The following is a 21992-nucleotide window of genomic DNA, read 5'->3' on the forward strand; positions in this document are numbered from 1 at the left end:
GTTTAATTTGTAAAATTTAAACCATCAGCGAATTTATTGTGTCTATAACGATACACTTAAGTTAAAACATATTTTATTAAAAACTTAAATTAATTTTACTGTTTAAAGCAATCTAGGGATTTGCACAAATAAAAAATATTTTTTTTAAACTCATATTCTTAAAAAAATTCTTTAGAGAACAAAAAGTTATATTAAAGTATAGTTGTAAAATAAAATTATAGAATTTGACAGAATCCATGATTTCGACGTAATGTTAATAAACGTTTTTGACGTTGTGAACGTTAAATCATGAATTCTATACTAGCTTTACTAATTTTTTTAATGTAACTACTATACGTTTAATTAAAAATTATTTTATAAAAAATACCAAGTGAGATTCGTATATCAGTTGCAGTCGCTTTGTGCGAGAAAAATTGCATAATAAATGTAGGTATAAAGAACAATGACCGTTACGCAACCGTGTTAGAGAATGTTGTCAAAATTTAAAATCATATAGGATAACACAATAACTTTTAAACAAAATATATTGGTGTTAACAATTTTTAATTTTAACAATTCGACGGACAAAAAATCTAATTAAAAAAAAACTTTACAAAATAGCCTTTTGCTCAACAAGTTTTAATATATAACAATTTTCACGAAAAATTTTTTAACGCAAATTTGTCAAACTTATTATAAAAGATTTAGTATAAAAAACGAAAACGCCCATACTTTTATACATAATTTTACTAAAATAGTCAAAAACAAAAATCTCGTAAATAAATAAATTTAACATTAACCAATCAAACTAAAAGTGCGAAAAAAGCAACATATTTATTTTGATTTTATTTAATATTTCAACAAACCATTTTTAAACTATGGTGTTCAAAATTTGTTATCAGCGTTAGAAGAAGTGCCTAAATCGCATAACGAAAAATAATTTAAATTTAGTCATAAAGTTAAAATAATTTTATTTTTTTACAGCCCAAACTTAAAAAAAATTGTTTAAATTTAAAAATGAAGTTCCTTGGTATTTTGATCTGTCTTCTAATTGCTTTTATTACTCGAGGTTCGCACATAAATTTTTATTATTTAACATGATTTTTATATTTTAAACTGTTTAAAACTGTATTTAAATAAAGCTTACATTTAAATAAATTTTAAATTTAATGATAAACATGTTTTAAATATTAAAAATAGGTTATGGGTTGATGTGTTATACATGTACTACTGTTTTGGGAGAAACAGCTAATTGCGACGACCCAGTTGACGGAACAACCTCAAGTGAAATGTGTGCCGAAGCTGAAGAATTTTGCACATCATCGGTTACGTTAGCAAACGGTAAACAATTAACTATGGTAAACGCAATAAGTAATTTTTATTGGTAAGGGTTTATTATTGTATTTATTAAACTGGTATAACTTTTCACCTTAGGTGTGGTTACTCTTACAAGAGGTTGTGCGAATGCAGCAGCCCCAACGTTCTGCACTGGATCAGCTACCGCTTATACATGTGCAGTAACATGCCAGACGGGTAAAAATCATTTATAAGGGCTAAACCATATTTATGATGCGTAAATTTTTAATGAAAAAGTTTTTAAACATAATTTAAATTTTACAAGCCATTAAGTTAATTTTGTTTATTTGGATTGGTTAATTTATTTAGATGATTGCAACATTGCTAGTCCTGTATTCCAACTTTCATGTCACGAGTGTACTTCGATAGGTGGAGCGACAGGAGCCTGTGATACAATAGATGGAGACGCCAATGTTGCAGCTTGTGATGGAGCCAATGAAGACTATTGTGTAACGACGAGATTATCATCAGGAGGTACAAAACTTACCGTTAAACAAATTAAATGATTTCAAAGCATCAAATAATGGTATTATTATGGCAGGAACCGTCACGGTTACTAGGGCATGCGCTACAGCTGCGGCAGCAGAGTTTTGTACTGGAATATCCACAGGCGATTACTCGTGCTCAACATCGTGCGACTCAGGTTATAAACAGAGACAGTGAAATGCATATTTGTTAAAAAAAAATTTATAAAATAATCAATAATAAATTAATATATTTAAACAGCTTCATGTAATTCGGCTACTGCGCCAACATTCGCATTATCATGTTTTGTGTGTTCTTCAACTGATAGAAGTTTAACATCATGTGACACGACAAGTGGAACAACACATCAAGCGCGTTGTACTGGTGGAGAAGGTTATTGTTTAGCAAGAAGAGTAGCGACCACGACTGATGGTAAAATTATTGTTAACATTAAAAAAATTTTAAAAATTCGTTTACAATTTTTAAAATAAGAACGGTCACGGAAATTTTTAAAGCATAATTAAATGTTTTAAGGGGTTCGAAGTGTTACAGTGACAAGATCGTGCTCTGCTACTGAAGTCGCAGATCCAACCTGTGATGGAACGTCTGGTGCATATAACTGCCCAGTAACATGTGATACACGTATGTTAGTTTAAAATTTATGATTCGTCTAATAATTTTTTTTCCCGTTAATCATTTAATTGTTTAAGTGCTAATTAAAATGCCTCAGAAGACTATAATCCCCTTTCAACCCCATTGGTAGCGGTTAAAAATGGTTCCTTTATGCGCTTCGTAGAAAATAAGCACGCTGATTAAACTAATTGCAATTAAAATTAAAAATGAATTAATTTTTTTAGGTATTTTTATTGATTAAAATAAAATAAAAAGAGAAAAGTATCATTTAAAACTTAAAAGAATTTCTTATTTATCATTTTAGATGCCTGCAATACAAACGGTATTGATGTGGGAGTTCTATTAGGATGTAATGTTTGTACAGGGACACCGTGCACTGAAACAATTACGGGAACTGCTTTACAAATGAATTGTGAAGCTATAACAGATAATTTTTGTTCGACCACTCGAACAGTTGTTGCTGGCGGTAATCAGTATAATCTAATCAATTAAATTTTTTTTGTCTAGGACATTACTTTTTTGTAAAAACATATAACAACAATATGGAGTTTAAAATAAAATAAACATGATTTATTCGAGTATAAACAATCGTTTATCAAAGTCGATATAAATATATTATTTAGCTGCTGCTACTTTCGTACGAGCTTGTGTCGTAAGCGCTGAAACACAACCTTGTACCGGTGATGCAGCTGACCATGTTTGTACTAGCACTTGTGATTCAGGTAAATTAAAACCCAAATTTATGCAATAAAAACACTAGTTAAGAACTATAAAGTAAAAAATATAATAAGCATATGAACCAAATTCTTATGAATACATACTACATTTAACGATTATAAATATAAAATTCATTATTTTTGTTAAAACTACTAAAATATATGTGCGTGTAGTAAAAAAAATAATTGACTGCCAAGCTTGTTTGTTTTCTTTCCATTAAAAATGTCGTATCAATCAAAAACAACTTTATTTAAACTAGATTCAATATTGGGAAATAAATTTATTTTTATAAAAGAAATACTTATATTTAGCTGTATATTTTTCTTTTGTGGAAACAAATAATTTAAATAATCATTAATGCGAATTTAGATGACTGCAACACCGGTGCTCCACCAGCATTTGCATTCCAATGTTATGTGTGTACTTCCACCGATGGTTCCGACTCAACTTGCGAAACACCCACCGGTACCACAAACTTAATGACTTGTGCTTCAGGATCAACATTTTGCTCCACTAGAAGAGTAGCAACATCTACAGGAGGTAATGGGGCAGCAAAACTTTTAAAAATTATAAAATAAATTTCTAAATTCTAATGATGCAATAACATTTGCAAACATTAATTTAAGAAACGAGATCGGTCGTTTTAACAAGAGGATGTGCCACAGAAGCGATGACAGCAGCATGTACGGGAACTTTTGGAGCTTACGATTGTACCATGACGTGTACTGATGGTACTTAAGAAATTGTGTTATTTTTAACAAAACTTCACATTTTTTCAAACATTGTGATTTATGTTTTTTTTATGTTTTAAACTGCTTTAAATAGGACTTAAAATACTGAAATTTTTGTTATCGTTTTTAAAAAGTAAGTTACTAAAATTAAAATTGAATACATAATATTGGTAAAAAAAGAAAAAGTAAAATTATAAAGAACTTATAAGTTTTATTATGCAAACTAAAAAAGTAAACCTAATAGTGATGCTTTTATAAATATTAGTTCGTTGCAACACTGTCTTTCCTGGAATAGTGTTAAGATGCAATGAATGTACATCTGCTGATGGAGCTACGTGTGCAGAAACAGTCACAGGCGCCGACCATCAGGGAGCTTGTTCAACTTAAAGTAATTATTGCTCGACCACACGAATGGGAACTACAACTGGCGGTAACAATTACTTAAAAAAAATATTTTTACAGTTAAAAAAATTGTGCATCAAATAAAAAAAGTTCAAGTATTTTACAAAAAAACCTTGTTCAATACAGGTACAACAACTGAAGTTATTACAAGAGCTTGTGCCATAACTGCTGCCTCAGATTGTATTGGAACATCAGAGACTTATACTTGCTCTGCTTCTTGTAACACGGGTATGTATTTAACATTATATTTTCCGCTCCACAAGTTTAAATACTTTTTTTATAAAACAGGTGTAACATTTTTTCACGATTAATCATTAATTTTTTGGCGTTATTAAGATCACTGCAATACTGCTGCCCCACCAATGTTCGAATTTACTTGCTACACATGTAACTCCACTAATGGTGCCAACGCTGGATGTGACACAACAAGTGGAACAGTTAACGCCGCTGCTTGCCCATCAGGATCCCCTTTTTGCTCAACTACAAGAGTGGCAACAACTACTGGAGGTTCAATATAAATAAATTTAACAAATTAATAAATACTGATGTTGCAATTGATTAAACAATGTTACCTTGTTGTTGTTGTAAAACGCCATAATAACAATAATTACACATTACTATGTAGGAGTTAGAACAGTTGTGCTTACGAGGGGTTGTGTTACTGCTGCAGCTACTGGAAACATATGCGATGGAACATACGACGCTTATACTTGTGCAACTACTTGTGACAGCGGTAACAAATCTAACTTAAAAAGATTTTTAACAACATGTCGTTGCCTAAAAAAAAAACATTTTCTTGTTAATATTAGTATAGAAATTAACTGCCTTTTAATACAACATTTAGTAAACTGTAACTCGGACAATCCAGCAGTAGCGCTTACTTGCTACATGTGTTCTTCTGAAGGAGGATTCCCAACAACATGTGCAACACCTAGCGGAACCACCCACCAAGTAACTTGCTCCGCGGATAGTACTCACTGCACCACCAACACAGTTGGCACGTTAACCAATGGTAAGACATAATTAGAATAAAAAGAACATTCGGATAGATCGTGAAAACATAGCAAGTAAAGTAATATAAGCAATACTACAAATTGATAATACTAACAAATTTGAAAACCAAATGCCAGAAATTGAAACCAACGTTAATTTTTATCTAAAACGTTGTTTTTGATATTCAAGTTACTGCCGTTGCAATCACAAGAGACTGCGCCACGGCTGCCGTGGAAAATGTTTGCAACGTAACTTCTCCTCCAAACTTCACATGTGCTTCATCATGTGCTACTGGTAAGATAATTATTTTAAAAATCGACATATTTAAAATGTATAGACCGAATGTAGCGTTAATTTTTGCCAATTTCAGCCAAATACACGTTTATAAGCCAGTCACATTGTGTTTTATTATTATTATTATTATATTTTTTTTAGTGAACTGCAACACTGATACGCCATTGGAAGTTTTCCCAGTTGGCAAAGCTCCCTCTCAACAGGCGAGTGTTATGATGTTGTTGGGTTCCATTTTCCTTTCTATGTTTGCAAAATGGATTTTCTAAATTTAGCAAACGTAAAAAACGTGTGATTTCTATATAGAGTATATTCAATATATTTTGTTATTTTTTTGTTTTAAGTTTATAATAGCTTAATTAAATTATCTAAATTTTAAATTTTTACGTTTAATCGATGAATTCTTGTACATACAATAAATTATGAGTGAGATTTCCATATCGTTTTTAGTAGCTTAAAAATAGTAAACACGAGATAAATTGCATAACGAATGTATGCAAAGGACTACAGCTGCCAAAGCCTTTATAGAAAAATCTTAACTCAACTTTTATTAACATTTACAAGTGTAGTACAATATTATAACCTTCAAACATGATATATTAGGGCGTACCCATTTATAATATTTAAATAATAATAGAGTTTAATATTTATTTAATCTTAAAAAAATATTTTTAGTTTAAATTTCAGTTCTCCCTCTCCTTTATGTAAAAACTTTTTAACATAATAATGTTAATGTTATTGGACGCTATTTTGACAGGCGTCTTGTAACGAACAATATGAACCGTAACAAACCGTTAACTTATTTTAGTTTTGTAAATCTAAAGTAAACATCAAGTAAGGTTTGAATTCAAGTTTAAAAACGACAATTTGTTTGTACAGTTTATTAAAAAAGTAAAGATGTAACAACCAAAACAAATAAACTTATTGTACTCAATTTTATAAAAAATAGTGAGTGACCCTTTTCAACTTGCCGAAGAAAGATTAAATTTAAAAAAAAACATTTACACATAGCCGTTTCAAACAAACGTTTGTACTTTAGAATCGACGCTAAATTTGATAAACACAACATAAAAAGGTTACTATAGAAACCAATAAGGAAAACTTTTATCTCAAAAAAAATCAAGACAAAAATTTCACAGATCACACATATATATGGCTAATGTGATTCAAAAATCTTGCAGTATCTCAGGTTATAAATTTATAGATGCACTTATTGAACAGAATGTTTATAAAAGGAAATAACTTTTACTTTGTTTTTACTTTATATATATTTTTATTTAAATTTTTTTTTATAAAAGCATTTTTAATTTTAGTTGCTTTTTATGTGTTAGTGTTGTTAAGTTAGGCGACAACAAATAATAAACTTTAATTTAATCTTTAAGTTTTAATTATATTTAAGAGAACAAAATTTAAAAAAAATTGATAATGAATTAAATTTAAACCCAGAATTTTAAGTTTTTAAATTTTTGTAAAATGAAATTTATTAAAAGTTTAGCCTTTCTTTTAGTGGTTTGTATTCACCAAGGTAGGCAACAAAAATAACATTAAATTTTTTAATAACAAAACTTGTAAAAATAAAGTATGAAAATATATTAAAATATTTTTAATAATAATAATACTATTCAGGTTATGGACAAACGAACTGTTATGATTGTACTTCTGTCGACGCAATGACAACAACTTGTAATGTCCCAGATGGCACTACTATGAGCAGCACATGTACTACCGGAAACACATTTTGCTCAACATCGGTTACTTTAAATAGCGGTAATCGATTAAATAAAAATTGTAACAATACATTTTTTAATTTGGTAAAACGTTTGTGTAAAAATTAAAAAATAAACTTAAAAACGTGCCTTTAAAGGAACGACTACACTAACAAGAGCGTGTGTAGCAACTGCAGCTCCATCATATTGCACTGGATCAGCTACTGCTTATACATGTGGAACAACATGTACCGCGTCCGGTATTAAATTATATTAAATATTTTTAATCCTAAATTAAAAAGTAATCGTAGATAATGTAAAAACTAAAATTTATTTTATTAACGTTAAACTGTGAACTTTTTATTTAGATAATTGCAACACGGATGCCGCTCGCACATTTGAATTATCATGCTATACTTGTACTTCTGTTAATGGAGCGACAGCAAACTGTGACACTATAGTTGTTGGAGAAACCCCTGTTGCAGCTTGTGCAGTGGGCGAAGGCCTTTGTACAACTACAATAGTAGCAGATTCAACAGCTGGTAATACATATTATTAAATCCAATGTAAAAAGGTTTATGTAGAACAAGATTAAAGCATAATTATTGTATATCAAGGTACCGTCACTCTTACAAGAGGTTGTGCGACAACTGCGGTAGCAGTTTCGCCAGATCATTGTACTGGATCATCAACTGATTACCAATGCGCAGTAACGTGTAACGAAGGTAGCATTCTTAAATATAAAAAATTGCACTTCTATTTACGTTTTTTTTAAGCCAAACTTTTTCGAAAACATATATTATAAGAAAAAATAAATTTTATGCAAGAATTAAAGTTTAAATTAATCTAATAAAATATTTTGCAATAAAATCCTGGTAGGAAATTTGAATTACTTTATTTACTCTAATTACCAAAATATCTAATTCAAAAATGTAATTTAACATATTTTATTATAAAACAATACGAGTCATTGTATTCTGTAATAAAATGTTAATTTATTTTGATGTACAAAGGTATTTGCAACTCGCTTGTTGCTCCAACATATGCACTTGCATGTTATATGTGCACTGCAACTGATGGTAGTTGTGACACGGTAGTTGCGGGTACGACCCCTACAACGGATTGTACGAGCATGGGCCTTTGTTCAACGTCACGAGTAGAAAGTTCAAGTGGAGGAGGTAGGTTAAATTCATGCAAGATCAAAATTTAGTTACTTAACAGTAAAATAAAACTTCTTTATGTTTTACCAGCCACAGTCACAGTTGCAAGAGGTTGTGCGTCAGCTGCGTCTTCAGGTTTTTGTACTGGTACATCAACTGATTACACATGTGCAGATACGTGCAACGAAGGTTAGAAAACATTTAATAGTCAAAACATTTTTCGTAAATACGATTGAGTTTTCAACAACATATTTTACAATTGTGTATAGTTAACTGCAACTCCGCCGCTCCTCCAACTTATTCACTTTCATGTTTTGTGTGTTCCTCAACTGATAGAAGTTTAACAACATGTGACACGACAGGTGGATCAACACATCAAGCGCTTTGTACTGGTGGAGAAGGTTTTTGTTTAGCAAGAAGAGTAGCGACCACGACTGATGGTAAAATTATTGTTAACATTACAAAAAAATTTGTCACAGAAATTTTTAAGGCATAAATAAATGTTTTTTAGGAGTTCGAAGTGTTACAGTGACAAGATCGTGCTCTGCTACTGCTGTCGCAGATCCAACCTGCACTGCAACTTTTGGTGCATATAATTGTCCAGTAACATGTGATTCAGGTATGTTAGTTTGATTCATAAATTTAAAATTTATCTAATCAAATTTTCTTCTATTAAATTTATCAATGAATTGCTTAAACGCTAATTGAAATACCCCAGAAGACAATAAGCATCTTCCAACCCACTTTGTAGCTGTTAATGGCTCTACTCTAATGCGCTTTGTAGGAAATAAGCACTCTAATTAAACTGATTGCCTGTTTATTAATAAAAAAATGAAATTAAAAATTAAGTATTTTTTTAAATATTTTTGTTGATTAAAATAAAATAATAAGAGAAAAGTATCATTTAAAACATAAAAGAATTTCTTGATTATCATTTTAGCTGCCTGCAATACAAACAGTATTGATGTGGGAGTCGCATTAGGATGTAATGTTTGTACGGGGTGCACTGAAACAATTACGGGAACTTCTTTACAAATGAATTGTGCTATAACAGATAATTTTTGTTCAACCACTCGAACAGTTGTTTCTAGTGGTAATCAGTATAATCTAATCAATTAAATTTTTTTTTGACAGGCCATTACTTTTTTGTAAAAACATATACCAAAAATATGGAGTTTAAAATAAAATAAACATGATTTATTCGAGTATAAACAATCGTTTATCAAAGTCGATATAAAAATATTTTTAATAGCTGCTGCTACTTTCGATCGAGCGTGTGTCGTGAGCGCTGAAACACAACCTTGTACCGGTGATGCAGCTGACCATGTTTGTACTAGCACTTGTGATTCAGGTAAACTAATACCAAAATTTATGCAATAAAAACACTTATTATTTAAGAATGTTAATATGAAAAGTATATTAAGCATATTAACCAAATTCTAATGAATGCATATTATATTTAATAATTATAAATATAAAATTTATCATTTTTGTTAAAACTACTACAATATATACGTGCGTGTAGTAAAAAAAATATTTGACTGGCAAGCTTGTTTGTTTTCTTTCCATTAAAAATGTCGTATCAATCAAAAATAACTTTATTTAAACTATTTTAATATTTAATATTGGTAAATAAATTTATTTTTATAAAGGAAATACTTATATTTAGCTGTATGTTTTTTTTGTAAAACCAATTTTTAAATAATTTAGAAAAACACTAATTTGAATTTAGATGACTGCAACACAACTTGATAATAAACTTCTTGTTAAAATGGATTTAAAAAAGTAGTGCCAAAAAAAATTGACGCGTAGTTTTTTCATTTTTATTATTACACAATATTCTGCTATTAAGATAACTGCAATGCTGCCGCCCCACCAATGTTCGAATTGACTTGTTACACATGTAGTTCCACCAATGGTGCCAACGCTGGATGTGACATAACGAGTGGAACAGTTAACGCCGCTGCTTGCCCATCAGGATCCCCTTTTTGCTCAACTACCAACGTAGCAACGACCACAGGAGGTTGTTTAGAAAAACTGCAGATTAAAAAATTAAAATTGTTATTTTCATTGGTTAAACGATTTATTTTTGTTGAGAACGCCATTAATTACTTGTATAATATATAGGTGTTAGATCTGTTGTGTTAACCAGAGGTTGTGCTACGACTGCAGCTCCTGCGAACGCTTGTACAGGAACATACGACGATTTTACTTGTGCAACTACATGTGATTCGAGTAAGCCATATTTAGACAAAAAATACTATAAGATTTAAATCTGTTTCCTAATATATCTTTGAATATTATAAATAGTAAACTGCAACTCGGACAATCCATCAGTAGCATTTACTTGCTACATGTGTTCTTCTGTGGGGGGAGTCCCAACATCATGTGCAACACCTAGCGGAACCACCCACCAAGTAACTTGCCCCGCTGGTAGTACTCACTGCTCCACCAATACAGCTGGCTCAGCAAACAACGGTAAGACTATTAGGCCCGGCATTAACAGATAACTCAAAACACGTCATAACAGCACACCCTTCCCCAATAAAAAAATTCAAAACCTATAACCTTAAGGTGATATGAAAAAAATACTGGTAAAACCATTAAAATTAAACAATAAATACAATATCATGCAGAATATCTTAAAAACTGTCTTTATATTTTATATAACACGTTTAAACTGTACAAATCCTATTAAAAAATAGAGAGGTCTAAATTGTTTTTTAATTGCTAAAAACTAAAAAAAAATATTTTAAAACTATTTTGTTAAGTTTTCGCCGTTACAATCACGAGAGACTGTGCTTCAGCGGCTGCGACAAATACTTGCAACGAAACTTTTCCAACCTTTACATGTGAATCAACATGCACAACAGGTAAGTTAATAACTACTACTAAGTTATTTCAAAATGGAATTCACAGTATTTCCTTCACATATTACAACTTATTAGGTTATACTGTGTTGTACTATTATTATATTTTATTTAGCGAACTGCAACACCGATACGCCATTACCAGTTGGCAAAGCTCCGTCTCAACAGGCGAGTGTTATGATGTTGTTGGGTTCCATTTTCCTTTCTATGTTTGCAAAATGGATTTTCTAAATCTAGCAAACAAACAATACTGTGTAGTTTTTATATAGAGTATAATTTTGTGTTTTTTGTTATAAGTTTATATTAGCATGATGAATTATGTAACTTTTAAAGTTTTTTATTGTAAATAGAATAAAATGGTGTGTTAAATTTTATATCATGGTAATTGCTATTACCATTATTAATAAATGTAATTGTTCAAAAAAAAGAAGCAAATCCAGCAAGTTTTGCAAATTTGTATTTTAACAAAAATGATTTTCTAAGCAAAAAAATTGTAAATTTTTAATTGCTTTTAATTAAGCTTTTTTATATTAAAAATCTCCGATTTTTTCAATTGTTTATTACCTTTGGCCAAAATTTTCTAAATTTAGATAACAATGCTTTTTTAATAAATCGAAATATTATAAAAGTGGGTAAATTATTGTTTCTAATAACACTGAATAATATTCGCTTTACCATAAACAAATATTCTATGTTAATTTAACAACAGTTTTCTAGCCTTTTTTGTTTAAATTGTGGTGCTGGATTTAAACACAACGGCATGTTGTATAAAATAAAAGTTCTTATTGTTTTTTTGTTCAGCCTTAAGTATTACAATTCGTTTTTCCCTTAATATATAAAATTCTCTACAGTTTTAAACAAACAACTGAAAATGTAAAATTTCAACAAGTGTATGTAATTTATTCGTTGGAAAACACTTATTGTATTACAAAAACGGGGCTAAAAAAATGTAACCTAACCTGACACAGTTTACAAATAATAACAAAGAAACGCCTATACCAAACAACAAAAACAGATTTAAATTAAAAGAAAGTGATTCTGGGCAGGCTAAATAAATTTAATATCGCCAAACAATTTTAAAAATTCGAGAGATGATGGTTTGTTAGTATAAATAAAAGTTAATACGGCTAAATATTTATTATCATCAAGTTTTTAAAAGCATGCGTTAAATAATTTAAGAACCTGCTGCATTTTATATCTTAAAAGTGAAAGTTTAAGGCCTCGACAATAAGCTAAACACTTTGTAAAAACAGTCTTTTAAAATCTTAAATTAAATTTTTCTTTTTAAGTGTTTTAATATAAATTTAATATAAAACCATGAAGCTTTTTGCTGTTTTGGCATTTTTTCTACTTGTGTATGTTCAACAAGGTAAGATTTTAAAATTCGAGTAAATAAAATAATGTTAGAACAACATTATATAAATTAAAGTAGTAAACACTTTTGATTAAAACAATATAATATAATTTACAGGTAGCGGTTTTAATTGTTACTCGTGTACAACTGTTGATACTGATTGTGATGTAGTAGTTACAGAGTCAACTATTAGCATAGAGTGCGAGATGGGTGTAGTACTTTGCTCGACGTCGGTTTCAGTATCAAACGGTACGAATATTCATTTGCATCAATTATTTTATAAAACTCCTAATACGATGACGTAGAATACCTCCGATTGCAAAAATGTTTAACATGTTATTTCTCCAAGGTGTGACAACCGTAACAAGAGCCTGCGCTGCAGAGGCGGCTTCTGGTCTTTGTACAGGATAATCTACAGAATACACATGTGAAGTTTCGTGCGGCAATGGTAATAAACAACGGCTAAAGTAGAAATACTTCAGTAAACAAAAAAAACGTTGTAGATTTATATTAGCGTTTTTTTAATAGGCCTCTAAAAATTTAATGATTTTGTTAAGATAATTGCAATTCGGCTGCTGCGCCAGAATTTCAACTGTCCTGTTATACATGTTCTGTTAATGATGCGACCTGCGACACAGTAGATACGACCACAACAATTACAGCTTGTGCAACGAATGAAAATTTTTGTACAACAACAAGAGTGGCGGCAGGGAGTAAGTTTTAACTTATAAACCTTTAAAATAAAAATGCTTTCAATGATTGATTAAAAGTAGTATTGTTCGTTAGTTTTCGTGTAACGAGTTTGTGGACAATTTCGTTAAACTTTGCGCAATTAACAACTTACAATATAACTTGGTTTGCATATAATATATTATCAGGCAATTAACGTTACACAGGTACGGTCACAGTCACAAGAGGTTGTACGGAAACAGCTGTAACTTCAACTTTCTGTAGTGGATCGTCAACTAATTACAATTGTGCAGTGACATGCGAGACAGGTAAAAAAACGGTCTAATTAACCCACAAAAAGCACTAAAATAAGATATTAAACATAACTAAAGTTGTTTTTGTAAAATCCTAATATTTTAACAAGCCCCTTGCAACGATGATCCTGCACCTACATTTGAACTATCATGCTACGTATGTACATCAACTGATGTGGGTACACCAACATGCGACTCGCCGACAGGAACAACATTTCAGGAGCTTTGTACTAGTCCAAATACTCTATGCTCGACCATGAGAGTGTCAAGTACTATGAATGGTAAATCACAATCGTTGTGATTTGTTTAAAGTTTCTTTTTTATTTCAGCCGACAATTAGGTTTTAACTTATTGCTTAACATTATTATAAAATACAAAAAAAGTGTTATATTTGCAAGAAAATTGTGCGCTTTTAAATATAGACGTTAGAACTATTACTCTGACCAGAGCTTGTACTGATACAGCTGCTTCTGGAGATGAATGTACTGGCACGCATGATGCTTTTACCTGTGAAAATACTTGTGACGAAGGTACCTTAAAAAACTTTAAAATTTTTTAACTTTAAAATTTATCCTTAAACAATGATTTAAAAACCAACAACCTTTGATAAAGTTAAATTTTAAGATAAATGCAGGTCTAATATTTACAATGCGTTATAAAGCATCGTAAATTAGTAATAAAAAATATGTCACCGAATCGTTACGTAACTTAAACGTGACATTACTAAATAATAGTACTTTCGCAACAAGAAGTCAAAAAAAATATGCATATCGAATGTTAACAATAATTTGTTGTAATAATTTTCAATTTGATTTAGCTATTTGCAACATCGAAAATCCTTCGGTACTTTTATCGTGTTATGTGTGTGATCAAGACGATGTATCAACGTGCGAGACACCAAGTGGAACAACACATCAAACGAATTGTGCCCCCGACGACACATATTGTTCTACTACAAGAACGGCAGTAACTGCAGCAGGTAAAATTATTATTCAAAAATAGTTATAAAAATTCGGTTTAAAAATCTATCATAAATTATAGGTTTCTTTCAATTTTTTTTTATTTAAAATTGAGGTACAAAGACCTTTGCAATAACTAGAGCATGTGCTACTACAGCAGCTTCAGATCCACCCTGCAGTGGGACATTTGATGGGTTTAACTGTTTAACTACGTGCTCTACAAGTAAATAAAAACAAGGCATTACTTTTAATCCAGATTGCATGTATAGTAAAAAATTATATTCTGTATATAACAACTTGTAAATCATAAGCATTACAAGAAATACAACAGGTAAAATTTTTTAAAGCAAACTGTAACACGGACAATCCAGCAATCTTGCTATCGTGCTTTGTTTGTACTTCTACTGATGCCTCGTGCGACACTACAGATGGAATGACGAATCAAATGGACTGTTTGGATACACAGAATTACTGTTCTACCACAACAATGGCAGCTACATCAGAGGGTTACTCATTTAAAATCAAAATTATTTAAATAAAAAAATTTTTAAATTTTTCAACAATTTAAAAAAATGACAAAATTGTTATTTTTTAACCTAGGCTCCCGATCCGTTACTGTGGAAAGAGCTTGCGCTGCAACTGCGGGATCAGGGACTTGTGTCGGAACGTTTAGCGATTACACCTGCGACTTTACCTGCCAAATGGGTAATCCTTTTGAAATTAAGACAGGGGTTTTAGGCTAAAAATATTTAAGAGCAAATATTAAAATTATTGGATTTTTAAGGGAATTATAAAATTAAAATCCAAATATGAATTTTAAAAATAATGCGGTTAATTTAATACGAAATACATTAAGACAACTGCAACAATGACAATCCATCTGTTCCAATATCATGTTATGTATGTTCTTCTACTGATGGAGATACGGCTACATGTGACACAGTGGATGGTACAACACATCAGACAGTGTGTGACGCAGCAGATTCTTTCTGCATGACAACAACTACAGCGGGCACAGGAAGTAATAAATATAGTAAAACTAATTAAGTTAGAAAAAGAAAAATTTCTAAAAAACTTAAACTTAAATTTTGAAAAATAATAAAACAGGGGTTTTGATTTAGGTATGACTGTAGCAAGAGCATGTGCTTCCGCCGAGGCTACAAACGCGTGTACAGGAACACCAAGTGATTATACATGCACATTTACATGCTCAACAGGTATGTTAACCCAACAATTAAAGTCAATCAAAATTAAAGCCCTGTAGGCTAATAACATTACATTTATGAAGATAACTGCAACACCGCTAACCCAACGTTTGACTTGACATGTTACATGTGTACTACTACCGATGATTCATTGTCAACGTGCGAAAATCCTAGTGGAGCAACAAATCAAATTACATGCTCATCCGATTCGACTCATTGTTCTACTACTAGGGTAGCAACGACAACAAACGGTATACAAAATTTAAATAAGTGAAAAAAAAACTTCCGAAAACAAAGCGGCATTGTCTTTAGTTAGGCTTACTTTTTCGTAATAATGTAGATGTAAGAAGTGTTACTGTGACAAGGGCGTGTACTGATACTGCAGCTAGTGCCCCAGATTGCACAGGAACGTTCGATGCTTTAAACTGCGCAACAACATGCACCACACGTAAAATAAATCACTTTAAATATTTTGCTTAAGATTTTTTCGAATTTAAAAAGGTTATCGCAATATACAAAAAATTATAACCATTTTTTTCATTTGTAGCTAACTGCAACAATGATAACCCAACCGTCTTGCTAAAGTGTTATGTCTGCTCTGAAAATGATGGGGCAACCTGCGAAACACCAAGCGGAACAACACATCAAATGGATTGTGCCTCAACCGACACACATTGTTCCACTACAAGAATGGCAACTACTGCTGGTGGTAAAAACAATAAGGCTGCAAAATGTGCATCAAATTTAGGCAATCTGTAAATTGGTAATCTTATCTTGAACAACATAATCACCTTCAACAAAAAAACAGCAATATTCATATATTTTAGGAACAACAACAACAACATTAGCTAGAGGTTGTACTTCTACTACTGCAGCAAATGAATGTACCGGAACAACTGGGGATTATACCTGCGCATTTACATGTGCAACAGGTAATTAAACATTACAACCAAACGTACTAACCTTTTTCAAGGTAAAAATCTCAGGAAATACATTCTGTTTTAGACAGTTGCAACACACAAGCCGCATTGTTTGATGCGATTTGTTATGTGTGTACCTCCGTTAATGGATCATTAGCAACTTGTGACACTGTGTCTGGAACAACCCACCAAGCAACATGCCCCACTGGAAGCACACACTGTACAACAAATAGAGTAGCAGGAACAATCAACGGTAGGACGAGACCATACAATAAACTTAGACGACAATCTTAAAAATAAACCTAAAAACTCTGTTTTCAAAATTTAAAAAAAAATAGGGGTAAGAACCGTTAATGTAACAAGAGGATGTGCTACAGTTGCTTCAGCTAATGCCTGTACAGGGGACTACGATGATTTTAATTGTGCATTTTCCTGTACTGGAGGTGAGGATGTTGTATTTCAGAATACCAGATTGCGTTTTGTAACAGAAGCAACAGAAACTTGCACAGCAACAGAAACCTTATGCTCAACTACCACGGCGGCAGTCACCACCAACGGTATGATCCAAGTTTTTAAATTTGTTTGTAAAACCAGACTTGCATGACTTGACCATTCGACGACCATCAATTAAACTATTTGTCATGTCAACAAAATTTCGCATTTAAATAAAGAGAATTTAAAAGGAAAAAAAGCGTAAAAGAAAAAGGGCGTTTTTGTCAAAAAACTGTAACATCATGCTAAGGCATTTGTTTTTGAAGGTAACACTGTAATGACTCTAACGAGAGGATGCACTGAAACCATGGCTGCAAACGTATGCACAGGAACGTTTGACACATACTCCTGCATGTTTACATGTGGAACAGGTAAACTCAAAAACAATTTTGGCCAAGTAAAATTACGTTGAATTTAACCACACAAACTTATAATAAAAGGATTATATTTTATCTGTTGAAGAATTTAATATTACCATTTAAACATAACACATTTATGTTTTCGTTTAGTAAATTGCAACACAGAAAGTCCTGCAATTACTACCACTGTTCCCCCAATTGGAAAGGCTCCTAATCAACAGAGCAGTTTAATATTGTCGATAAGCTCACTTTTGCTTCCTCTTTTAATGAAGTGGACAATCTAAATACCATATTTTATTATTATATTAGGCTGTTATTTTAGTAGGTTTATTTATAATTGTCTAAAATAGTGATAGTGTACAGCATAAAATGTATAGTACAACAAAGACTTAGTTTTGATTTATAGTAAAATACCAGATATTGGATATATGCATGACCAAAAATAATAATAATATGTTTAAAATAAAAAAATATCTATAGTAAGCACTTAAGCCACTTATTTATTTTATATTATATATTTTTTAAACATTTCACCTATGTTGTAAAAATAAAATGCTGCAACATAAAAAAACATACTTTAAATTCCAACTTTTTAACTGAAATGTTCAGTAATGGATTGAATAATATCAGCTTTTCTTCCTGCTGCCTTTATTCCAAAGGTACCACAAATTTCCTTCAATCCTGCTACAGTTAGTGTACCTAACTTCTTCTGTGCAACATATTCCTTTACATCAATCTGTACAAACATATATTCATTTAACTTTAAGTAATAACATAAACAGCAAAATATTTGAAAACAATGACTTACTTCAGTTATGGTTGCAGTGTTAGCCTTAGCTCCACTCCCGGAAGTTTTTTTAGTTGATTTTGCTGCAGGATTGTAACCTTCCGGATAAACCAACTCCTTGAAGTTTTCAATTAGTTTTCCTGCTTTTCTTGAGATGCGGTTATAGTCAGGGACTAAAACAAGGTTTTCCAAACGCAGATGTAAAAACCACCTTTCTAATTTAACAGGTAGAAAAGGAAAACGACTACTTACTAGTGTGGTCTTCAAATTCTTCAGGCTGATCTTTATCCAAAGCCATTGCCTCAAGACACTTGTAATGTTTTTGAATTACAGGGTTGTCAATGTTGTCTGGGTCATAAGAAAACTTCAACTTGTTAATCATTGCTTCTGCAGCTTTTACTTGAACATCTGAAGGCTTGGGGTTGTCACGATCTATTTCAACATGCCTAAAAAATATGGTTTGTGGATAAACAAGAAAGAGTTTCATACAAACAAATAGCAGTTAATATGCCAATCCATTATTTAATTGTTAAAAAATAACCAAAATATAAAAAATTAAAAAACAAAAAATTAAAAAAACGTAACTTTAAATTTAGAAAAAGATAAACTTTAATATTCTACCTTATATCATCAGCAAATGGGAGAAAAATAATGTAAAAACCAGGAGGCTTAATTTGTTCTTTAGTTTCCTCGTCTACTTTTTCAGCTTGTGGCAGCAAAGCAACACATCTTGGTAGTGAGTTTACTCTTGGTGAATAACTTGAGAAAATTAAAAAAATTAAAACTAAATCTTTAATCAATTATCGACAAAAAACAAAAAGCACTTTTTGTTGCAAACTTATTCTTTTAAAAATAACAGTTTAAAATGCAATACCTGCATATGGCTACAACATCTTTTTCAAGACACTTAGTTAGAAGTGCTGAGAACAAAGAAGTGCTACCTACATAAATCATTTCAAATTTAAATTGGATTCCTGAGAAATAAAATAACATAAACAGACAAAAAAAATTACCAGCAACTGTCTTTTCATTGGGATAAATAAATTGCGCAGTATGGACATGATAGTGTGGTTTGATAGCTTTGCTTCTAGATTTGAACCCCAGAACAGTGAGTCCATTTTTTCCCAAATTTGACATTTCCTTGACCTCTTCTTTAGTGAAAACTATATCTCTACCAGCCCAGTTCTAAACAGTCAAGATTAAAAATAGTAAATGTTTAGTTAATTATTTCAATTTTTTCATAAAAATTTAAAGTTTATATATACAAAAATTATACCTGTACAAGTTTAATGTCACTTGTCATCATAATATCACCATTAATCGTATCAATGATGTTGGTCTTTTGTTTAACTTCTTTGTTTGATTTATTGTCAATGTTGACAGCTGAAGATTTAGTGGTTCTACGAGCTACAGTGTAAATTCCAACTGACATCTCAATATCGTCACTTAATCGAAGTGGAATACTAACCCAAAAGTAAGTATAAAAAATAAAATAAATACTTTTAAATGCCCAATACAAAGCCAACATGCCTAATACAAACCTTTGATTCATAGGATATAGTACAGCCATTTATGTAATATAAAAATGACAACACAACGAAAGTTATAGAAACCCACCTGATAAAAGCTCTCTGTTTCGAACATTTGCGTAGTAAAAAGCTGTACAAGTTTTGAATGCTTTCCACTGGGTTTTCAGCAAAATCTTCTATGCTGTCAGGATCTGAAACTATTTCCTAAAAAATTAATGAAAAAGTAATAAAATTGGTGATAAAAATATCTACATAATATATATACCAATAGTTAAAGCATGATATAAACGAGATAGAACATTATTACCCAGTTTATTCAGATATTTATTAGAAATATTTTAGTGTAAAAACAAGAAATATAATACAAACCTTATAAAAATGTTCGTATTTAAAGTTTTTGTTAAAGGACCAAACTTGTACATCAACATCATTGTCGTGCAGATCTCCTGCTTTAGCTTTCGCCATTTTGGTAGCATTACTGTTGTCTGTTAAAATTTTATCAAATCATTATGTTTAAATATGGCCTTAAATTTGTTATAACATATATTTTAACACCAGTGAAAAAAAATATACATATACTAAAAATTTGTTAAAAAATAATACAAAAAATTACTGTAATGTGGATTGTCATCCATGCAGAAAAGAATTAAGGTTTTAGAAGCAAGTTTAATCGTAGAATCGCTGAACATCTTTCCACAAGCCCATAATACATCACTTAATTGGTAACCTTCAAAAAAATCCCTCTTTAGTTTATTAAAGTGTTATGTTACAGAGTTTTGCAATTTTGTAAGTGATGTCTATAGCACGTTAGTATGGTTGACACTGAATAACAAAATGGCTTTAAAACCTTTAAAAAATGTCTGTGGTACTTACAATTTAATTTTTAAAAATACTGAAAAATGATTAACATAAAAAACCAGGTTAACATAATTTTTGTGTGACACAGAAAGTATATATACACGAAGTAGCGTAGTGAATGTATAAAAGCTGGTAGTTTCTACATCATCACAAACAAGGCTTCCCTTTTTTTTAAATAAATACTAAAATTAAAGTTGTATAACTTAAAAAGTAGTTGAAATTATTTAAAGTTCATTTTTGTGTTCAGTGACACCAACTTTATTAATTTTCGGGTATAAAAATAAAGCTAAAATATGACTTTAATCATAAGGCTTAAAATAGATTAAAAATAATGTTTAGGCACTTACCTTTAGAAAATCCGAACTTGTTTTTAAACTGATTAGATGTTATATTCTGCATCTCCCTTAATTCGGTTATGCTTTTAATACATGGAACATCAAAATTTTGCCATACATAAACATGAGAAAAATTGCCATTATTATTTGCCTCTTGTGTACCAAAGAATAGAATACCCTAAACCAAAAAAAATAGATATAAAAAACAATAGATATATACACATTTCATATAAAATAAAAATATTTAAAATCACATACATACCTGTAAATCTTTATCACTTGTGATTATTTTGTTAAGTAACATGTCATGAACAGAATCGATTATTCTACAAAATGGGGGCTCTTCTCCATCGAACATTTCTAAATAAAAAAAAAATTCACACATATACAGACGTACTGAATCAATACAAAAATAAATACCTTGACAGCATTCAATAGCAAGCACAACACTTTCCCTTCCAACTACTCTAAAATCTGTTTGCTCGCTTTCTTCATCATTTTTATCCAGTTCGTCGTCAGAATAAAAATTTACACTCATTTTTAGCTATTGTTAAGCACTAAGTTGTTTTAGTAGAAGTTAAACACATAAACAACCTGTCTGTCATATCACCATTACTAATATTTAATTAATAAAAATATATTAAATTAAAGCAAAACAAAATGCACGTGTTAACGTGCTTATAAAATTTCTTTTATCCAAGGTTTGTAACAAAATGTGACAAATTAACAACTTTAAATAAATAATTTTTTTAAATACAAAAATTATACTAAGGTAAATAATGGATAACGTTTTTAAACAATTTTTAAATATAATTCATACAGTTTTTTTTTGTTTTTAAACTTACAGTTCGCAATTTTGTATATACCAATGTAACGTTCATACTCAAAACAGTTACTCTGTCACGTGA

General features: G+C 30.7%; 5 protein-coding genes and 1 long non-coding RNA gene across 7 annotated transcripts; 5 read left to right on the forward strand and 1 right to left on the reverse strand.

Annotated features, from left to right (window-relative positions):
- Positions 1 to 942: 942 nt before the first annotated feature.
- LOC145742866 (uncharacterized) lies at positions 943 to 4511 on the forward strand. Its single transcript, XM_082560697.1, has 13 exons — positions 943 to 1048; positions 1180 to 1320; positions 1414 to 1512; positions 1645 to 1809; positions 1877 to 1978; positions 2062 to 2232; positions 2335 to 2442; positions 2738 to 2899; positions 3057 to 3155; positions 3520 to 3690; positions 3777 to 3881; positions 4147 to 4311; positions 4410 to 4511. The coding sequence occupies exons 1-12, from the start codon at positions 997 to 999 to the stop codon at positions 4266 to 4268; spliced, it is 1497 nt and encodes a 498-aa protein (XP_082416823.1). The 5' UTR covers positions 943 to 996; the 3' UTR covers positions 4269 to 4311; positions 4410 to 4511.
- A 2452-nt stretch (positions 4512 to 6963) lies between these two features.
- LOC145742872 (uncharacterized) lies at positions 6964 to 12043 on the forward strand. The gene is made up of 16 exons (XM_082560704.1): positions 6964 to 7092; positions 7194 to 7334; positions 7432 to 7533; positions 7642 to 7815; positions 7891 to 7998; positions 8287 to 8451; positions 8524 to 8622; positions 8703 to 8873; positions 8945 to 9052; positions 9374 to 9526; positions 9686 to 9784; positions 10286 to 10456; positions 10561 to 10668; positions 10744 to 10911; positions 11205 to 11306; positions 11419 to 12043. The coding sequence occupies exons 1-16, from the start codon at positions 7041 to 7043 to the stop codon at positions 11532 to 11534; spliced, it is 2037 nt and encodes a 678-aa protein (XP_082416830.1). The 5' UTR covers positions 6964 to 7040; the 3' UTR covers positions 11535 to 12043.
- Positions 12044 to 12593: 550 nt separating this feature from the next.
- On the forward strand, positions 12594 to 13305 carry LOC145743526 (uncharacterized). Of its 2 annotated transcripts, XR_014281020.1 has the most exons (4): positions 12594 to 12672; positions 12775 to 12906; positions 13007 to 13105; positions 13215 to 13281. It is a non-coding gene; the product is annotated as an uncharacterized LOC145743526 (long non-coding RNA). The 2 variants fall into 2 exon arrangements; XR_014281019.1 differs by having other exon boundaries at positions 13007 to 13305.
- LOC145742267 (uncharacterized) lies at positions 13103 to 16701 on the forward strand. The gene is made up of 12 exons (XM_082560050.1): positions 13103 to 13118; positions 13215 to 13370; positions 13554 to 13655; positions 13751 to 13921; positions 14063 to 14170; positions 14458 to 14619; positions 14715 to 14822; positions 14947 to 15105; positions 15200 to 15304; positions 15456 to 15620; positions 15721 to 15816; positions 15888 to 16701. The coding sequence occupies exons 1-12, from the start codon at positions 13103 to 13105 to the stop codon at positions 16076 to 16078; spliced, it is 1539 nt and encodes a 512-aa protein (XP_082416176.1). The 3' UTR covers positions 16079 to 16701.
- LOC145742268 (uncharacterized) lies at positions 16453 to 17859 on the forward strand. The gene is made up of 6 exons (XM_082560051.1): positions 16453 to 16513; positions 16632 to 16736; positions 16810 to 16977; positions 17063 to 17281; positions 17483 to 17587; positions 17726 to 17859. Exons 1-6 carry the CDS (start codon positions 16453 to 16455, stop codon positions 17857 to 17859), a joined length of 792 nt encoding a protein of 263 aa, XP_082416177.1.
- On the reverse strand, positions 17662 to 21683 carry LOC145741823 (DNA repair protein Ku70-like). Its single transcript, XM_082559486.1, has 14 exons — positions 21505 to 21683; positions 21347 to 21444; positions 21097 to 21262; positions 20505 to 20618; positions 20261 to 20376; positions 19980 to 20095; positions 19639 to 19825; positions 19376 to 19547; positions 19237 to 19303; positions 18984 to 19121; positions 18615 to 18808; positions 18384 to 18535; positions 18152 to 18311; positions 17662 to 17855 (listed from the first exon to the last, which is right to left on the reverse strand). Exons 1-13 carry the CDS (start codon positions 21620 to 21622, stop codon positions 18168 to 18170), a joined length of 1782 nt encoding a protein of 593 aa, XP_082415612.1. The 5' UTR covers positions 21623 to 21683; the 3' UTR covers positions 17662 to 17855; positions 18152 to 18167.
- Positions 21684 to 21992: the final 309 nt, after the last annotated feature.

This window comes from Corella eumyota, chromosome 2 (assembly GCF_963082875.1).
Source record: "Corella eumyota chromosome 2, kaCorEumy4.1, whole genome shotgun sequence".
In the NCBI taxonomy this organism is placed as follows: domain Eukaryota; kingdom Metazoa; phylum Chordata; class Ascidiacea; order Phlebobranchia; family Corellidae; genus Corella; species Corella eumyota.

What these genes read in the sequence shown, in the direction of transcription:
- LOC145742866 (XM_082560697.1), top strand. Translation starts at nt 997, where the DNA reads ATGAAGTTCCTTGGTATTTTGATCTGTCTTCTAATTGCTTTTATTACT. An exon ending in AATTGCTTTTATTACTCGAG is followed by an intron (nt 1,049 to 1,179) that starts GTTCGCACATAA and finishes TATTAAAAATAG; the next exon opens with GTTATGGGTTGATGTGTTAT. An exon ending in TGCAGTAACATGCCAGACGG is followed by an intron (nt 1,513 to 1,644) that starts GTAAAAATCATT and finishes TAATTTATTTAG; the next exon opens with ATGATTGCAACATTGCTAGT.
- LOC145742872 (XM_082560704.1), top strand. Translation starts at nt 7,041, where the DNA reads ATGAAATTTATTAAAAGTTTAGCCTTTCTTTTAGTGGTTTGTATTCAC. An exon ending in ATCGGTTACTTTAAATAGCG is followed by an intron (nt 7,335 to 7,431) that starts GTAATCGATTAA and finishes GTGCCTTTAAAG; the next exon opens with GAACGACTACACTAACAAGA. An exon ending in TACTAGCACTTGTGATTCAG is followed by an intron (nt 9,785 to 10,285) that starts GTAAACTAATAC and finishes TCTGCTATTAAG; the next exon opens with ATAACTGCAATGCTGCCGCC.
- LOC145742267 (XM_082560050.1), top strand. An exon ending in AATGGCAGCTACATCAGAGG is followed by an intron (nt 15,106 to 15,199) that starts GTTACTCATTTA and finishes TTTTTAACCTAG; the next exon opens with GCTCCCGATCCGTTACTGTG. An exon ending in AACTACAGCGGGCACAGGAA is followed by an intron (nt 15,621 to 15,720) that starts GTAATAAATATA and finishes GTTTTGATTTAG; the next exon opens with GTATGACTGTAGCAAGAGCA.
- LOC145742268 (XM_082560051.1), top strand. Translation starts at nt 16,453, where the DNA reads ATGGATTGTGCCTCAACCGACACACATTGTTCCACTACAAGAATGGCA. An exon ending in AGTAGCAGGAACAATCAACG is followed by an intron (nt 16,978 to 17,062) that starts GTAGGACGAGAC and finishes AAAAAAAAATAG; the next exon opens with GGGTAAGAACCGTTAATGTA. An exon ending in GGCGGCAGTCACCACCAACG is followed by an intron (nt 17,282 to 17,482) that starts GTATGATCCAAG and finishes TTGTTTTTGAAG; the next exon opens with GTAACACTGTAATGACTCTA.
- LOC145741823 (XM_082559486.1), bottom strand. Translation starts at nt 21,622, where the DNA reads ATGAGTGTAAATTTTTATTCTGACGACGAACTGGATAAAAATGATGAA. An exon ending in GTGACATTAAACTTGTACAG is followed by an intron (nt 19,548 to 19,638) that starts GTATAATTTTTG and finishes TTGACTGTTTAG; the next exon opens with AACTGGGCTGGTAGAGATAT. An exon ending in CCATTTGCTGATGATATAAG is followed by an intron (nt 18,809 to 18,983) that starts GTAGAATATTAA and finishes CATATTTTTTAG; the next exon opens with GCATGTTGAAATAGATCGTG.